The 19,693-nt window shown below is 45.1% G+C and overlaps 1 protein-coding gene across 1 annotated transcript; it reads right to left on the reverse strand.

The window, feature by feature from the left end:
• Positions 1-415: 415 nt before the first annotated feature.
• Positions 416-17,849, reverse strand: LOC124203900. The gene is made up of 6 exons (XM_046600789.1): positions 17,254-17,849; positions 13,734-15,144; positions 2,970-3,264; positions 2,753-2,878; positions 1,687-2,609; positions 416-1,570 (listed from the first exon to the last, which is right to left on the reverse strand). Exons 2-6 carry the CDS (start codon positions 15,042-15,044, stop codon positions 893-895), a joined length of 3,333 nt encoding a protein of 1,110 aa, XP_046456745.1. The 5' UTR covers positions 15,045-15,144; positions 17,254-17,849; the 3' UTR covers positions 416-892.
• Between the last annotated feature and the right edge of the window lie 1,844 nt (positions 17,850-19,693).

Raw genomic sequence — 19,693 nt, forward strand, 5'->3', positions numbered from 1 at the left:
TGTAGAGAGAGAAAGTGCTTGGATGATGGGAGAAGAAAAAAAGGTGACTGGTTGTATATAACACACAAAGTTATTGCGTTGGGTGGAGGGGGGAGAATAAAGAATACGCACACGCACGCACAGACATACACATAAATATATACACGGGTATATACTGTATGTAGATATACATAAAACATTGATCATCATCATCATCCGAATGTATATATGTGTGATAGCACTGTTGTTGAAGTATTTCGCGAAACCGAAATACACACAAATCATAAAATAAACAAAAACAGCAGCCACCTTTTCTTATGAAATTGTACGAATGAAAAAAGGTCAGGACTGGCTGAGACATGAGACAGACGTGATGGATGCCAAAAAAGAGCAACTGATTTCTCTTGTACAGAAACAGAAACATTGCCACTTTTTCGTTCTCTTTTCATCGTCTCTTTTGTTGTACCGTCAATATCTCGGAGCCATTCATTCGTGAGTGCTTGTGTGTGAACAGAGGCGGAATGAAAATCTGCCAGGGAAAACCGTCGAAACAATTCCGAAACAAACGACATTCCAAAGTACACAAAACACCAACGTTAAAGCAATGTACACACACACACAACGACATCAATCGAGTTAATATTATTACACATGTGCTAAAAAGTTCTATAATACACGAGAGCGGACCAAAAATATTTATAGAATAGCTGTTAAATACAAATCAATTCCCAGCCACTAGAATAATTGTTATAGGGTGAAAAGAAGATGAGAGAGAGAGTGATGATTGTTAAAGCTTTTTTTTTGCCGTGCGCTGGAACAAGAAGAAAAAAGAAATGCGAAAATTCGTCGTTTCCTCTCGATGACCTCGTCACGTTATTTATCTCCGTCACGAATAAAAAACATTTTTTCTCCTTCAAATGTAATCGCTGACGAAAACCGTTTTGGATTGCTGTTGTTGTTGTTGCTGCTTGTGTTGTTGTTGTTGTTGTTGCAGCCGCTGAGGGAAGTAGAGTTCGCCGTTGTCCAGGTAGTGGGACGTGGGCGATTGAGTTAGAGCGGCTTTGAGGGCAGCAATCGACACGACGCTGCCCGTCTTGAGAGATTGGATCCCGTTACCTTGACTCGGCCACGACATCTCCCTCTCCTGGAACCGCTTCAGCACGGCTGCCCGGCTTCGGTGACTCGACTTTTTACGCAAATTCACCATCGGTTGTTGGTGCTGCTGTTGTTGTTGCCGGAATGGCGAGCGTCGCACTGGACTCGATTCATTTTTCGTCGTCTGATTGCTGGACAATTCAATGGCCGAACAAATGAGCGACTGATTCTCTTTGAAGGGAGACGTCAGCGACGACTCTGGTGACGATTGGAGCGGATCCGACCCGTCCATGTAGAGGGAAAAGAGCGAATCGCTGCGAACGCAACAGCCGTCAAACTTGCCGTCGCTATAGTCCAGGCCGCTGCTGAGGTCGTCCTCTTGACTTTCACCGAGGACGTCGATGTCGTTCATCGACAATGATGTCAGCAATTTGGAGCGTCGTAAACTGGACGACGACTCCCCAAATGCCGTCTGCTGTTGTTCCTTGGGTCCAATCTACGCAGCAGCAAATGAAAACATGTTTGGTTATTATTATAACCCAGCAAACTCTCTCGATGGCGACCATAATATAAAAATAGAAAAGAAAAGAAGCTATAGAGAGAAATATTGACCTGGATAGTGACGCAAGTGACGATTCCGTGGCGGCTTTCGCTGGTAGCCGCCAGCACTTCTCGGGTGTCGTCGGCGACGGCCATCGTGTCGTGTTTGCCGGCGCATTTGACGTCGAGTCCGTTGCACAAGATGCGATAAGTGGCAGAGCGGGCGACTCTCGAGCGCGGTCTCAAATCCTCCAATCCGAAAACAACTTCGGTTGATGCTGATGCAGATGCGGAGGCAACAACGTCGTTCGGCGGGGTAATGAGCGTCTGGCGCGATGTTCTGATGTTGTGAAACTCGAAATCATCTCCAGCGCTTTCCGTGGCTGACCCTTCGTCTTCTTCTTCTTCTTCGTCGTCGTCGTCAATTTCTCTTTGCCGCAGCAAATTCGGCGCAAATTCGTCCAGGAGGCTTCCGGCGGGGCCCTCGACGCTTTCGAGCGTGTGACTCGAGCTGAGTGTCTCGGACAGGGAAGCGTAAATCGGTTCGTGACTCTTGAATTTCGAGTGGAGCGAAGTCGATGATGCGGTGACGTGATGGGCTGCGTGATGAACGGGTGCGAGCAGCACGTCAGCCACTTGCTCCTCGGCGTCGGCGAACGAAGGTGGGGCACCGATCGAAGACAACGGGTCGTTGTAAAACGGTTCAATCGACTGCAACTGCGACTGCGACTGGTGGTGGTGGTGCCGGGATGAGGTTGGTAATGTATCGACATTGGCGCATTGGCTTTGGAAAGAGTCGATAGTCGACGTCATGGATAGGATCCTGGCTCGGCTCATAAACGTCATCAACGGCGGCTTAGTGGCTTCGGGGTAAACGGCTTCGGCAATGTGAGACTGAGACCCCATGATAGCCGATCCACGTTGTTGTTGTTGCTGCTGCTGAGCTGGGCGGTGGTCGTAGGCCGAAACGCCCATTCTTGATGGACGCCGATTGCCTGTCATGACGTCCCCGCAGCCAAAAAGAAAAAGAAATAAATAAAAAGAAATAAATAACGCTGTACATTTCGACGGGAATTATTAGCCACGTAAAGGAAATAAGGAGAGCAATTTAGTGCGCCGACAAGTGTCGATGACGTACCTCGTTTACCATCGCCTGACGAAGGGTTCATCAGGTGAACGAAGAGAGAACCGTTAGTCAAAGGGAATTTGGCTTCGGTGGGTTCCTGCGAATAAATCTGGCTCATCCGGTAACGGGTGTCATCGTCTGCAAATTTAAAAAAAAAATGGATGTCAATCATTTTAAAATCTCTCTTTATACAAGAAAAACTGAAAATTTTAAATTTTTTAAATTGTACCGATTTTCATGGGAGCGATGAGATTGGGTTCCAGAGTGGCCGATTCGGAAGTCACGGGCGAGCGGTGGTGGTGGTGGTGGTGGTGGTGGTTGAGATGACGATGTCGGTCAGCGCCAATGCGGCGTGACCCCGGTCTGAGCGAGTCCACCATCCAAGCGTAGAGGACTGGGTCGATAAAAACCAGGACGGCCATGAACAAGAGGCCAGAGAAAAGAGACAAACCCAAGACGAGGGCGGAAAAAGGCCAAGCGGACGGCAGAATGTCGGCGAAAAACGTGCCCAGCGTCGTCAAAACCTTTAGAAAAATAAAAAAGACAAACAAAACATGTTCATTAGATCGGCATCAGACAATCGATACTGTTGGACCACGACGATTATATTACCCACAAACACGACACTAAAGAGAAAGTAAATAGACAACAACGAGATTTCAATTGTTTAATGATTTCGACGGCATTGGGGAACTCAAATCTCTGTTCGCCGATCGTGTCTCTATCCGTTCCATTTCATCAGATACTTATTTATATGTAGATAATGCATGTTCACTACAATTCGTTGGTATGGGAGAGATAATAAAGAACTTGGAATAGCCCCCAAAGAAAAGAAAAGAATAAAATCGATCGATGGAGCGTTGCGTGATCGCCGTTTCATGGCCGTCTGCTGTTCAAAGCTCGTCTCTCTAAGCTGTATGATTACGATACATGCGAGGTGTCGACTTGGCACATGTGTGTGTAGGCAAGTTGCTTATATACTTTCGGCTCTGTGTGGGAAGAAAAAGCCGAGAGTCCAGAGCTCCGGATCAGAATTTATACTGCCAGGCGAAAGTGGAAAATACTACAAGCACAGGGGGATCCGCCCTACTGCCGCTGAGCTCCTTGTCGGTCGACTCCCCCGACTGCCCGGCCCTCCCAAAGTCCCGAAAGGAAGAAAAACGAGAGTTGCATTATATGTATAGAGACGCCAGTGTACACTTTTTCTTCCTGCACGTCGCGTCGGAGAGAGAAAGAAAATGTTTCAATCAACTTGGCGGGAGTTTCAATTTTTTATTTTTTTTATTTTGGACGGTCCCGAAAAAGGAAACTATACTAGCTGGGCTAATGTGGTCACGACACCATATACATCGAAATGTTCTTTGACAGCGCCCAGACAGCCGATCATTTCACTTTTTTTGTCTGGTCGAGATGAATCGTTCTCTGATGCTGGGAATTTCGTCAATTCCGTCGTGAAAAGGTGTAAATCAAATTGTTTTGGCGTGTAATTGTAAAAAAGAATAAATGAAGAGGTCCCCATAAAAAGTCTGGCGTCTCCACCAACCAACAAGAGATGATGCTATAGAAACATTTGATAAGAAGGGAAGAAGAAGAAGAAGCCGCAGAAATGCAAATGTGTACTCGGGTTACCGCACTTCTTCCGTTACCCGAGCCTTTGTTACCCGCAGGGCATAATAGATAGTGTGTCGTCCCCTTGCACAGACAGACACAACTTGATCATTCTCTTCCATATCTTTTTTTATTGTGGCCTCCCCTTTCCAGTTGCCATCCACCCAATAGCTTTTTTTTAAAAAAAGAAAAACATGATTTTTCAAAGTTGAATAAAAGTTGGGGATGACAAGCCGAAAATGATATATGAAAAACAGCACGAGAAAAAGGTGAATATTTTTTCCTTTTTTTCTTTTGAGAAATAATAATAACAAAGGGCCGACAGCACAACAAACTTCTTTCTGGGCTGGGCAAATACATATCTATACACCCGCACCATAAACAAAAGAATCCGTCCGGCGTAGAGTAGTAGATATTTACCGGACAAGGTAAAACGAACGTGCAAACATTCACCACACCTCTCTCTCTCTCTCTGCTCCTCCTGCGCTGCAGATGTTTTTCTTTTGACTATAAAACAAAGTTCGTGTTAAAGAGTAGAACTCGCGTGGCCTCTGATGTCGCCCCGTTAGCGGCTGCAGCAATGACGCGATTTACGACATGGAAAAAGAAGAAAAAAGGAGTTGCTGCTGCTGCCCGAGTGCAGAATGTTTGGATGGATAAAAAAGGCGGAAGAGCTTCAGCAGCAGCCCGGCCAGGCCAACGGGTCAACAGACACACAAGACAAGCCGGTCGTTTTTCTGGCCGTTACCGTTACGTGATGACGACGGAGGTTACAGACCATTTCGATTGGCTGCTGCTCCGCGGGCAATTCCGAAAAAAGAAAAAGAGACTTGTGTGTTGTTTTGTTTCACCGTTTGTGATGCCATCATTCATTTGACGGTTTCATGTTCTCATTTTTCTCTTCTGGTTTGATTTTTTTTCTCTGCAAAAGATTCTTCTTCGGCAGATGTTGCTGGTTGGCCGTCCTACATCTCTAGTAACCCACATCACGTCAATCACGATCTCATAGGATTCTTCCAGGTTCTACGCCAACCCGTTGGTTTATTTTTTGATTAACGGGCTCGGCGTGTAGCTACATATCGACGGCCCTGCTGGGATTTCCGCGTACCTTTCTCGTGAACTCATTTACCAACTCTCAACTAGTTATATAAACTTGTCTTTAATCGACTTCCTCCTGCTCCCGAAAAATATAATCGCATTCCCAGCCGGAATGGTTGACATTTGATACATTTCTCGGTATGAATTCAAAAGAAAAAAAAAACAACCAAAAAATCGACTGCCAAAGTTCGCCGTTGGCTGCGTGTGACCTCTCTCTTACTTGTGTAAAGGCGACGCTCAAATGATCCGTATGATGCACGATCAAACGACTGCTGGCCTCCAACCGTTTAACGCCAGGCACAAGCCAAAGTTCTTTTGATATATAATGTACTACTACTACCTTTTGAATTTAACTCAAAAATAAAAGTTGCCACAAAGGGACGACCCGTATTATTACTATGCAGCCAACGTCTTATATTCTTTTTTTCTCTTTCTCTTCTTGGTAACAGAAAAAAAAGTTGAAACGACGAGTTGAAGAAAAAGTCGCGCACCTTATACGGCAGGGGTCGCTAGAGGTTTTTATTATTATTTGCATCTTTTTTGGTGTGTTGTTGTTGTCTTTTTTCTGGCGGGATAGTTCTCTCATCCCCCCCACAATTTTTTACGGGCCTATATAGACACTGTCGATCGTGCGTGATGTGTTGAGAGACGAAAGAAGAAGAAGAGGAGGATCGGCAATTATCGAGCGTGACAAGCCATCAACCCAACACGGCGTCGAGCAAGAAGAACTTAGAAGCCGTGAATTTTTTAAGGGCGAGAAGAAGAAGAAGAAATTGGTAAGCGTGACTTTTCGGAGGAGGCGATCAAACCCCAAACCCACATTTTTTTTTCCATTTTAGCGGGCATTTGAATAATATGACATGAACACGACGAAAGGCAAAAAATGAAGAAGAGAAAAATATTTTCTTTGGGTTAGAATGTTATCCCGTTTCCCGAAAATGTCCTTATCGGGCCAAACGATGGAATTGATTGTGTCTCTCCCGGTTGAAAACTTGGGTGTGTCTGCGAGTTTTTGAATGGCCAATAACGTGATCCCTTTCAAAAACACACGGAAACGCCAGCTCGTCCAAATAAAAAAGTTTGAACGCACAAACCAGTTCCTATTTTCTTTCGTTATATGCTGGTCGCGTCGAGATTCATTTCTCGGTCCGTTGGGTCAAGTCAACTGAGGGGCAACCTGATCTTGGAACGTGATTGGGTGGCAATTCAAATTCTATTCGCTCCGATGAATAAGGAAAGAAATAAAAGACTCTTAATTCTGATTGTTCACACCGATCAATCGAACGTGACTTTCTTTCCCAACCGAAAAGTTCCACAAATATATAAATCAAAACGGCAGCTGCGTGTGTCTGTGTACACGGTGGGATCAAAAACTTGCTTACACACACACACACATAGGAAGAAATAAAAATAATCAAAAATAAGACGAACAACATTTTTTGGCTGGGCTGCTACTGTTATTGTTGCTAGTGGCGTTATTTCAACGTAGTGGAAGAATGAAAAGAGAAAGTGGTCGGCGGGGCCAATGCGCCTTGATCGCGCGGGTCCCGGCCATCCATTACACGATGATGATGGCCGCCGCTCAAATTTACGATCCCCCTTTTCGGCCGTATGTGTACGTACCTCCTGTGTACAGCGCGTACACAATAATATACCTCGGCGAAGCTGATGCTGTGGTTTATCGTTTTTCACGACTGGCTGTTAAAGAGGATAACCTTGCTGCTGTCAAAGACGATTGCCGGGGCTTTCTTTTCCCCCCTTTTATTTTTTCTCTTTCGTTCGTTCGTTCGTTGGTTCGGCGGACGTGCCCTCGACGGCGGTTGATTTTGACCACCGCAGAGAGTTTCCACATGGAGATAAGAAGAAAGATGACTTTCACTCAAACAAAAAAGATGTAGCGAAACAGCTGTTGATGACGACACAGCCAAAGGTATGCAGATATATTTGAGAGGAAAAGAAGAAGAAGGAGGTTCGATAACGCGCTGAAAAAAGAATGGCCGGCAGTTGCGTGATCGTCAAAGTATAAGAAAAAGGAAAGGGAAAAAGAAAAAAGATGAGAGTCTGCGAGCACAAAAGAAAACGACGACGCCCCATTCCATTTTTCTTAAGGCCAAAAAAACAACAAAATTCAATGGCGATAGAACAAGCAAGCGTCTATTTAGGAGGAGGAATTCTTCAAATAGTGAAATAACTTTGAAAGACGTTAAAAGAATAACCTCCTCCTCTCTTTATCGGCTCAAAAGAAAAGATTAGCCCAACTGGTTTATATAAAGTGGATGGACTCACGCTCTTTTGTCTAATGCAAAACAAAACAGGTCGTCCTTTTGCGGCTGGTTTTTATTATTATTATTATTTCTATCCGCAGAAATGCAACCAATTTTCAATCGACTTGGTTCGTTCGTTCGTTCGTTGGCGTCCACGGCGCCATCGACCGCGGGAATGTCGACGAGGGGACCCAATAATAAAAAAGGGTAGAAAACCGTCATCAACGAGTATCGGATGTCGTCAAGAAAAAATACCAAACAACCTCAAGGTTCGCTTTTACTTCCGTTTCTTTTCCTTCGGAGACCCCCCTGGGGTGAGGTGAGCCCATGGCGCGTTCACTCGATTGGACAAACAAAACAATTTTCGGGAGAAAAAAAAAAACTTTCGCCAGCGTCGTGCTGAGCCTCGCAGGGGCATACAGCCTCAGCACACGCGCAGTTATCGCACCAACTGCAATTCAAATTGAAATTATCTCGTCGAAAAAATTTCACTCTGTTTTTTTTTTCTAAAATTGACTTTCCCTTCTTGTTTGTTTGCCAGCAGGGGCGTACCAATCACGACCGGGGGGTGTCTTCTTCTTCTTCTGCTCTGTCATCCATTTCTTCTTCTCACACGAAAACTCAAGAGCGTGGAAAATAATCGGCAATCTCTTTGTGACAACTACATACGACACAAGAGAAACGAATTCAAGTAGTCCTCGTATTATTATTGGCTTCAAGGGGGTTAAGAGTCTCTGCGAAATCATCGAAATGTGACGATGGATTTCAAAATAAAAATTAGAAATCCAATTGGTTGTCGCCCCAACACTTGAGAGAAGCAGCACAGATTCATGATCTACCAACTCTCTAAATGTATATTATATACGACGCCGGTTTTCTCCACACACGCTCCAAAGTGGTTTGCATGTTTGCCTAAATTGTTTTGTTTGAATTTTCCCTGTATTATTTTTTTTTATGACGACTTTCTAAGTTTTTTTTGTTTATAAGATTGTTGTTCTGTCCAGTTGTTTAATGAGTCGAGTCTCTTAAAAAAAAATGGGGGGGGGGAGCTCTCTTATATTTTCCTTCTTTCCGATTTCAACTGGTTTCTGTTGGATATTTTTTTGTCTGTATTTTCGGATTATATCATGTGATATCAAGTGTGCCGTTTCTCTCCTCCGTACAACTTTTTCGGTCGGTGCAGCTAGCAGTCAGTGGACCGGATAAACGAGAAATTCAGAGTCCACACGCATTTAAAGCTAAAAAGAGAGATGACACTGATAATAAACAAGCACACACCCAAATAGGAATCGCTTCTCAAATGAGAACGAGAAAAATTACAAAAGGAGCTCGGCCAAAAAAATCAAAAAACAAAAACATTCGAGGAATTATTTTGTTGAATTGATGAGGAACCGCGTTCCTCACCGTTTGCTTTTTTTTAATGAGAACGAAAATATACAGAAACGAGGAAAAAACTGCTTTGAATTAATCAAAGGCGAGCGCAAGACAGTCATTGCTCTTTGACTTGTGGTCAGGTTTTTGTTCTCGGTGGTTGATGAAAGCCTTCACCTTTTATTTGTGTCTTACACGGGGAGAAATAAAATTGACCAGGAGAAAGAGGGCAGCAACAGTGGAAGACATTGAAGGCGTAATCAGGATAAGATAAAAGGTACGGCTGAGAGGAACTTTGGAGAGCCGCCCGAAAAAGCCATTCAATGTTTTTTTCTTCTTTCCGCTTCCCTGCTGCTTTAACACATCAAAACGACGAGGGTCGTCCACGTCGGCCACAAGGCCGTGTGTTCCAGTAAGGTTTGCTTTGTGTGAGTTGGTGGAACGGGCCAGACACACAGGGGAGGGGAAAGAAGGAAGAAACCCAAAAAAGTCAATTTTTTCCTTTTAAAAAAAGAAGAAAAAAGGGAAAACAAGTTTCTGGTTTTTCTGGTGTTGTCCAGGTTCAGATACATATCAAAAGAGTTTCTGACCTGTGGGCGAAAATACTGAGAGTTCTACTATATGGTAGAACTTGCCTATTCGTTTGGAATAGATTCATCAATACATTTTTTTCAGACACATGTTATATTATAAGGGAAATGATCATCACGTGTGGGGCTTCTGGTTGATGACAGCCGGCCCACTCTCTGACAACACACACACAAACGAAAGAAAAAATGTGTTTTTCCTATAAACTTTTTTTTCTTCTTCTTTCAATGCAATCACCTGGACGTTACTCTCTAATCTGAAATCTCCAGCTGCTGTTCGTGTTCAAGTATTAGACACGCGGAGAGAGAAAAGAATAAGGAAGCGAAAAAATATATAGAAAAAGCGACGAGCTTCATTGAATACAAACAATTTTTGTCGACGTGGCGAATACAAGAAAATAAATAAAAAATGTATAACGACCGACATATAGTCCCCCCCACTCTACTCTTCTCGATTTCCTTTCGATTCCGCTGGGTTTTCTCCTCTTTTCTTCCGCCGCTTTCTTCTATATCCTAGTTTGTTTTTTTTGCTCCTTCCTTCCTCTACGGGGGAAGAAAAAACCCAACAACAAAAACATGTCCGTGTTCTCCGGTAAAAAAATAGAGAAAGCGAATGTTAAGATGTAAGAGAGGGGGGTATTGTATTCTACTATAGTTCTGGTGGGGGGGAGTTGCCACCGATATCCCTTCATGCGCTCTCTAACGTGTTCAACAAACAATTTTGGTTCGGCGTGGATCCGATTGGGTGTTTGACAATGAACGCGCTCTTGAATAACAAGGCCCATATCCTGTGTACGTGTTTTATCGAGAAAAAACAACCAGGAGTACAAACAAAAACAAGAAAAATGTTGTTGTATACGTACTCGTAGTTATTTTCCAGGGCTGATGGGAGTAAAAATACATAGTAAAGTAGCTTCCACAGTGGTTTGTGTAAAAACAGGAGCGGAAAACCTCATCAACTGTATAGGAAATGACCCGTGTCATATCTAGCGAATAAAATCTAGACGGCGACGACGACGACGACGCTCGGCATAATAATATCATAGCTCGGTAGTAGTAGGCGCAACGTCTTTCTGGCATTGCGACGACATGCAAATCGTAAAATGTCAAAGGGAGAGATTTGATTAAAATAGAAAAAAGGAGCCGCAAAGAACGACGACGACGAGAGAAATGCGCTGGCCAGGAATGACCCAACAATGTGGCGGGACCGCCGCCGGGCCAAAAGACACCTGATCGTCCCGACAAAAAAAGATGAAAAGGAAAGATTTTTTTGTTGTAGCGTTCGTCTTTTGTTTCACTGCGTGTCGACGCCGCCGCCGCCGTCGTGCCGAATAATTGCGGGTTCTTATTTTGACTGGCGGCAAGTAAAAAAAAAAATTCGACTCGGATGGCCAAAGGGCTCGCGAGTCGTCGTCGACGTCCATCTTTGTGCTGGAGCTGCTTTTGGCAATCAGATCATTAGTTTAGCAGCTCTCTACTAACAAAGGGCAATAAACCATTTTCTTTTTCTTTTCTTTTCTTTACGTCCGTCCTTCTTGGCTTTTTTCTATATGGACGTCTAGTCGTCGCCTTCAATCGAGTTCCAGTTCTTTAGCTTCTGGCTGGCCAATGCACTACTTATTGCGGTCTCCTTTTTTTATTTGTGTGTGCACGGCCAGCAAACTGATTGTCCAGTCCGTTGGATTATGTGGCGATGTGCCAGTCAATTTTTTTTCTTTTCTTTTTCCTTTCGATTCCGATGGACCGAAAAGTTTTGGCCGCCCGCGGACGACGCCTCAAGTGAGACGCGCACTCGACAATTACAGGAGCCGGCCGAGAAGAACCTCGTTAGATCCTCGTTCACAGCACTGCTGGCGACGAGATACTATATATTTATTAGATTAGATAACATGGCAGGAAAAATACGGCCGGCTGCGGCAGCGCGCGGTTTAGTGTTAAGGTATGACGGCGCGTGAAAAGAGGAGGAGGAGGCGGGTTAGATCGAGCTGAACCTTTTCATTTCACTATAAACTGCTATAGCTCCCATCTCTCGTCTATATCTAAACTCTTGAGCCCAATTTTTCGATTCTTCTTCTTGACTATATTCCAGGTCCTCTGCGTGAGTTTAACCGAATAACAATCGACCGAGAAAAGCCCCTTAATAATAATCCACCCGACATGTCCGTTCGTCTCCTGCATGTCTTCTTCTTCGTTGTTGTTCCCCCAAATAACCGAAAAAATTGGCTTCCACCAGAACGTGAAGAAGTAGCTTATAAATATATAAAGGCCGGGCTTATATTTTCTTTCATAGTGTTGTTACCAACGAGTGGGTTATATTTTTCGATATGAATAGGCCACTAGAGTGCTGGACGAGAGGGTGGTTCCGAGTGGCCGCGCTAGTCGTCCCCCCCCTATTCTCAACGGGATTTTTCGTGCAGGAGGAAGCGATTCGGTTCCGTGTTGAATGGAAAACTACACGAAATACCGTTTTTATTTGTCTTGAAAAAACTAGACCAGCACCGAGCACAGCGCTGTCCGTCCGATCCGCCTCGTGGACTATGGCCGCAGCACTAACAAAAGAGATGGAAAATGATTGACATCAAAATAATACAGTCTGGTCTGAGGAACCCTCCCGTGGTTTTTCTTCCGACTTAATGACCGTGAACTGCAATTCTATATTTTTTTTCCCCCGGCCCAGTCACGCCAAAACAGCTTTGTTTAACTCTAAAAATGTTCTGATCTGTTTGCGCGCATTTCACAAATGGTTAGATTTGGTGCATCACACGCTGTGGGTACTACTAGCTACTACTACCCAGTGTTGGCAGTTATTTCGACGGGGCTGATGGCGTGCCCGTTGGCGCATCCGACAAATTCATCAACGGCTCATTGCTCATGTTGTTCCATCATTGAAAAGATACGACGCCGAAGGATTTTTTTATGTTTTGTGCGTGAAAAAAATAAAAAAGATGCGGGAGGTCATCAGCAAAAGACTTTTTGGCATCGGAGCCAAAACAAAACAAACCCCCAGCAAACCCACTTGTAATATAAGAATCAAATGAGAGTCATCCATCTTTTGGTTTTTTTCCAGCTATAACACATGAGTGGAGGCAATATCAACTTGGCAACGTCCTTTTTGTTGTTTCGTTTTGTTTTCGGTCTCTTTTTTTTCTATCGAATTGGCTTTCCCAAAAATCTTTTTGAATGAATTTCAAATGAGAAAAATCACACAATGGATTCATCATAGTCGCATGAGATATATGCCCCCCAACGAAGAAGCAATAGTTAGAGATCGGCCTTGGCGCGCTATTCTCTTTTTTTTCGTTATTGCACGCCCAAGAAATGTTAGATAACACTCCCAGGACGGCCGGGAGTTTTTGTTTTGCGGCCGAAATGTTACACACAGTCTTCAATTTCAACACCTGCCATACTACATCATTCGAGTGTTATACAATTTGAGGTCTCCTGCGGTGATCGGCAGGTGTTTCCAGATGAAGACTTTTTTTTTAGAATATATATGTGTGTACAACGACCGACGCCGGTTAGACATTCTCTCTCCCGTCAACCGTGACCCCGTAGAGCGTGACCACACAACATCTACAGTCCACACACACACGCCGCTAGATATAATTCTACACTGTGAGAGTTGGCGACTGGGGAAATTGACTGAATGCACAGCCCAACACCACCAAAATAAAAACAGACGTCCATAGGGGGAGAGCATCAAACGCGGTCAAATCGATCAAAAAAAGGAAGGCAACAGCCGTGAAGCGAAAAACCAGATGCAAATTTCCTATTCTCCCCAGCACGTAGATAGACCGAGCAGCACTTGAAAATGTTCCAACCGTTTTGATAATAATTCAAAGCGATTAATCCAAGTGTACTCTACTTTCTATATAGTCGACAGGACCAGCACAGGCCGTGGTATATAGGCAAACAACAATATAAAAAGAGGAGGGTGCGGCCCACGCGCCGCGGGGTATTATCTATTAGGCTATTCATAATTTTAATTCGAAAAACGAATATCAATGAATAGCTAATCGCTTTGGCGGTCTGTATTCTAATGAGATATAGAGGGGAGAGACTTACCAGTAATGGGAGATGATGAGTAAAGTACGCCACGATGAGCACAGCTGCCACTGTCGAGTGCCTTTGTCTGTTCCAGCTACCACCGCCGCAGCAGCCGCCACTTCCTCCTCCAGTAGCAGCAACGGCAGCAGCAGAGAAATCGGCCGTGCCCGTTTTGTGATGATTGCCGGCCAGTCCCGACTCGTGATGATGCAAAAGATTCATAAAAGTTTTGTCGGTCGATCCGAACATGAAATTCGGATGACTGGAGCGCGTCATCAGTTGCGGAGTGGGCGACACTTTGGCCGTTCCGGCGTGCTGGTGATGGCCGCCCAGGCTGCCGGCGCTGAGACACGCCACCGGTCCGGGAGTGTAACGAGGAGGCGGAGGGGCCGGTAAGGTCGGCAGAGATGACGACGAAGAAGTCGGAAGTGGCAAAGTGGCCGACGATCCGTCCGACGCGTTGCCCAGGGTCCGCATATCTGAGCCGGAGCCGCCGGCCAAGCCCAGTCGACCCGAGAATCCGCGCGAGCAACGGATCATGACTCGGGTGACGAAGATGACGGCGCCGGCCGTGAGCGTCGTCAAGAAGAGGACGCCGTGCAAGCAGAGCCAAAAGAGCGAGAACCGCGAATCGAACGTGTACGGAAGAAACGAGCAATTTTCCAGCTCCATGGCCATGACGGCCGCTTCGGCGATGATGGCCGAATCGTTCGAGACTGCTGATGGCGTCAAGACGGCCGGTTGAATGGGCGCCGGTCGAATAAACGATGAAACGGCCGACGACGTCGACGACGACGTTCCAATTCCGCTGGCGAATAAAGTGGCGACGCCAACCAATAGGCTGACGACGGCCAAAACGACGACGTGGTAGCGGATCTGAGTGCGGCGGACGCTGACGCGGTACTTGTAAGACCATCGGATGGTCATGGCCCGGTCGACGGCCATGGACGTCAGCGTGGCGGCGTGAAGAGTGTGGGCGGCTGCCCAGAAGGAGATGAGGGCGGCACAGAGGGGCGTCCGGTGATGATGAAGCAATTCCAGGGCAACCAACGGCCGACCTGATGCACTTTCACCTTCCAGGATCCTGGGCGAACCGTCAGAGCCCAGGCCAGGGAGGAGACCGGCATTTCTGGCCAGGGCGGCGGCACTCAAGCCCAAGGTTACCAGAGTACAGCACAGCTGGCCAACCAGGAGGGCCACCAAAAGGACGTCCAGCGGATGCCAGGCGGCCCGTCTGGAGTGCATCAGCCGGAGCAAGGCGATTTCGGGCACCAGAGTCAACGGGGCGGCCAACGTCAAGCCCATCCAAATGCCAGTAGATCCGTCCATTTTTATTTTTGTTTCTTTTCTACGCTGTGTTTGTCGAGGCGCCAAAAAATTCAAATGTCCTCCAGTCTCATGTGACTCATGGAATCGAGCGATTATCGATCTACAAAAAGAAAATCAAAATCAATCAATACATTTTTTTCCTCTCTTAATATTTTGTTATGGCGTTATACAGTATAATCCCAACATTACACGCAAGCCAAAGAATAGAGAGAGAGAGGATATTATTTAAGGCCGAGTCGTCTGTTGGATCGGAAGCGGAAATAATTGGATATGGTGTGAAGCCCAAAATATAAAATAAAATTCTGATACAATAACCAACCAACCAGCCCCCCTCCTGCCCATTTCTATACTTCCTTATTGGGAGCAGCAACAACCAGTTTCCGAATTGTAGCGTTGCAAAGGGGAGGAGTGGACTGGATCACGACGATTGCAGGGTGGGGGAGAGAAATTGTGCGGCTGCTGTTATTGCGGACGCGACACACGGGCCCAATGACTTTGATAAGCTGTCAAAATAGAGGCCAGCAGCAACGACGGGGGGGTCGTCGGGTGGGCGTTGAAAAATTGACAGTTGCAACAATGTGTGCGACCTACACATTGATAAATAAAGGTGTTGTTGTTGCTTCCATTGTGAAAGAATGCCTCAACTCGAAACGAATTTTTACCATCCACCCTCCACCTTTTTTGGGAGGGGAGTTTTCCCCCCTACCGACCCCAGCATGTTTCCATTGACGTCGTCAGGAGGGTGTGGGAGGATGTGTGTGTCGGGTGGCTGAATTGTCGATCGTGCGGAACGGTGAAGAGTTGTTATTGAAAATTCAACAACAACAATTAACGTCTTACTAAACCTCCTGGATGCGTCAAAAGACGGCAGATATATTTTTAAAAACAAGTCGCCCAAAAGGTTTAACAACTTCAATGCACGGCGGTTGCGGGTTATTGAATGTCTGCTGCACACGTACACATATCGGGTGACAACATTTCTTGGTCGGAGGGGGGAGTGAAACCGGTTGAAATGCAACGTGAGTTCCGCCCTTTCTCTATCTGGGCGATTCGAAATGTCAAATGCAAAACCGGCGACGAGTGAGAGAGAGAGAAAAAACAACTCTACGGGTACATATCAAAACGAAACTAAAGAACATGTGTGTGTAGAGGAATGTAGCCGTGCTGCGTGATATCTGGTATGAGATATTCTTCTCCTCCATCACAGATCAGATTTGCATTTGACCTTGCTTGATTCCTATAGCTGTTGTATCTCCAGCTGTTTCCTCGTCTCAGAGAAAGAAAGTTTTGAATTTTATTTCTCCATCTCTTTTGAGATGATTGTCGGAGAGTCTGGACGTGATCCAAGAGGAATAAGGCAAGGTCGTCGTCTATTTACCTGGCAACGCTTATCGCCTTCGTTATGTTCACATAACAAACGACTGTAATCTCGGCAAACGGAAATTTACGCTGACGGGGGGGAGAGACGGACAAGGAAATTGTTCCGTTTGTCTACATGGATGGAAGAAAGGGGACAACATCTCGACAGCCGATTCTCGTTCATCTTGGAATTCTTCGCGGTCGTTCGTGAGAGAAAATCGACAGAAGCTCGTGCGCCGTACGAATATCTGAAACTTGTTTTTCTTTTCTTATTTGATGGGGAAATGAGATCGAGAAACTCTCGGCCGAATTTAAAAACGAGAATCAAGTCCCGACCAAAAATCTCTAAACTACAAGTTCTTCGACATTGTCGCCATTTGCCTCTCTGGGTCACACACACAACCAAATTTTCCAAATGAGCTCGTTAACAAACTCGTCTGCTGTAAAGCGTGGCTTAATTAATCCTAGCCTCTTTTTTTCTCTCTACTACTACTACACAATTGACACAAAAGGGATTAGTGTGTGAGAAAAGCCAAACATTTTTTCGGTCTCCATTTTCCAACCGACCAAAATAATAATTAAAATAAAAATGGTGGAAAAGGAAGTCGACGAAGGGACACAGCACAAGGCCGTTTTGGTTTTTTGGAAAAATCTTTTTTAAATAAAAGGTGACCTTCACCTGGAGTCCCTTGTCTACACACGCACACAGGTATTTACTACTACTAACTGAGCACACACACACACTTACACACCCAGGAATATGATTGAAAAGGCGAGGAGGGTCAAACAGAGAAATGCATTGCAACAATTTCACAGGTAGAATCGAAAAGTACGTCGTCGTAGGATTTACCTTTTTTCACTGGGTGCATTCAAGAGACGACTGGGGAATTCCACAGATTTGACTTACGAATCGACACAATTCACTTAAATTGACAAGGGGGTGGTGGAAAAGTATAACCAAATCGTTGGCTGTCCCCAGGTGACTACTGTCCCCCTTCCCTCACTGTCCGAAATGTCATCCACTCCAACACATAATTGGCTGCGTGTTGTTGTGTGTATGTCTACTTTTTCAAAAGCCCAGGGGGGAAAAAGGAGAATATTTTCAAAAGTTTCCAGCAGCAGCACACACAAACACGAGAGCACGTCCACCTCCCATAACCGTCAAGCGAAGACTGGCCAGGCTCTGCTTCGTGTGGCCGCAATGCAACGCTGTACTGTGATGGCAGGAGGAGCGGTGGGTGGAAAACGGGGTGGGTTGGTGGGAGGCAACACACAGGTAGATACACGTTTGAGGAGAAAACAAAAGAAACCACCACAGGGCGAAAAGTAAAAATGAAGGTATAAATCCTCCACCACCACCACACCAAGTACTACTATATACTATCAGGTGATCCACTGGCAAGTGGAGGAATTTCGGTTCGTGCAGACAGCTTGCGGCCATGAACTGCACTGGTGAAGAAGATACAAGTTCGCCAAGCTATTCCAACTTCTTTTCTTAATTCGAGTTTTTTTGAGTTTCCAGTTCTTCTTGGATAAAGGCAAATCTTTTGTGATCCGATTCTTTTGTTGCTGTTATCTTTTGCTCTCATTATACTCGCCGCGTTCTACTTCATTCAGCTGCAGCAGCAGAAGCCCCTCTACAAAAAAGGAACCCAGAAGCTGCAGGGTCAGCTCGCCTATATCCCATAGATATTTTCTATTGAATTGCAATCGACATGCCCTCTTTTCCCTTCATTTCTACAGCTGAAACAACTCTAAAAGAATTAAAAACAAAAAACCTTTTCTTTATTTCTTTATCATCAAGTCTCATTTCTTTCGACACGGATGAAGCACTTGAACAAGTTTTCAACAGCCAGCAATCGCTTTATCTTTGTATTTTGTTTAAGGGAAGAAACTAATAAATGAGAAAAGATATTTTTCTTGGAAATGATATTGACGGCCCGCCGTCACCATTATGCAGCCGCAGTGTGTATAGATTCAACGCCGTGTAGATTATCATTAAATTATGTACAGCGAGAGAAGATGGACAGCACATTCCACTGGCTGTGCACAGCAGACGGCCGTTCGTTTTTGGCCGTTCGCCTCTCCCATTAAATATCTTTCCAATAATTTATGGTGGGGATTTTCCAAGTAGATGGTGGGGGTTGATTAGCATCTCTGATGGCCGACGACACCACCGTGGGAGATGATTGGATATAGGCTCAAAAACCGTCCCTTTTGAACGGTAAATCACGAAGCGGACGTGTCACGACATATTGAGGCGGCTGTTTTACATAAATCCCAATCTTGGGATAATGATTGCCGATATTCGCCGCCATTGGGTAAAGGGTCGCGTGGAAAGAAAAAAGGAGAGAAACAACTTTTCCTCCAACAAAAGAATTGAATAAAAAGTCGACGATTATTTGCTGACTCGGCAGCAGCTCAGCTCTTTGTCCCGTTTTTACTTTTTCTCGTGATGACCGTTGGGCTGTTTAAGAAAATGAAAAGGATAAAAATGGGGCTGTTTCCCTTGTAAATAGCGTAAGAATAAAAAGAAAAAGACCTTCTCTTTTATTATAAAGACAATCGAATCAGTTGAACGGGATTGACGCCACACTATTATCCAACCCACAGAGCCCTCAAACCGTTTTCCAAAAGGAAAATAAATTTACAAGAAATATATCTAACGCCAAAAGGATATCTTGATATAAGCCAGCCGGAGAGAGGTAATCATTTGGACGCCTCTCGTCATCAATTCATATCCACCGACAGGATACACTTATTATTACACACACACACACACACGAATGTGTGTCCAGCAGTATAGAAAATCACCATCGAGGTCTGTATTTACCTGGCCACAAAGAATCATGAGCTAGGCTCTCCATCCTTTTTTATTATGGAAAAAAAAGTGGCCGATGGAAACAATTGAAAAGAGACGGGGGGAGAAAATGTGTAGATAAATTCTTGCGGGTATTATATATATATATAAAGGGGAATCGCGGGCGGAGTAGGAATTTCATATCTATACGAATTTATGGTATATGGTTCCTGGCCACCGCAAAGTAGTTTCGAATCTAGGTTACAAGTGTTGGCCCAGCCAGAGAAAAGAATCGAACAATCACAACACAGAACCCCCCTCCTGCGCAGGTGTCGCACGTAGTACGTGAATGGAGTTGCCAGAGTCCAGGAGAGTTTAGTTCATGGCTGCATCGCAGAGCCGAGAGTCTCTGCTCGGCGTGCACGACGGCGTGAATCCGGGCGTGGAACACACACACGAAATGCGTAATATACACGTATATACGTACAAC

Source organism: Daphnia pulex, chromosome 2, assembly GCF_021134715.1.
Source record: "Daphnia pulex isolate KAP4 chromosome 2, ASM2113471v1".
Classification (NCBI taxonomy): Eukaryota; Metazoa; Arthropoda; class Branchiopoda; order Diplostraca; family Daphniidae; genus Daphnia; species Daphnia pulex.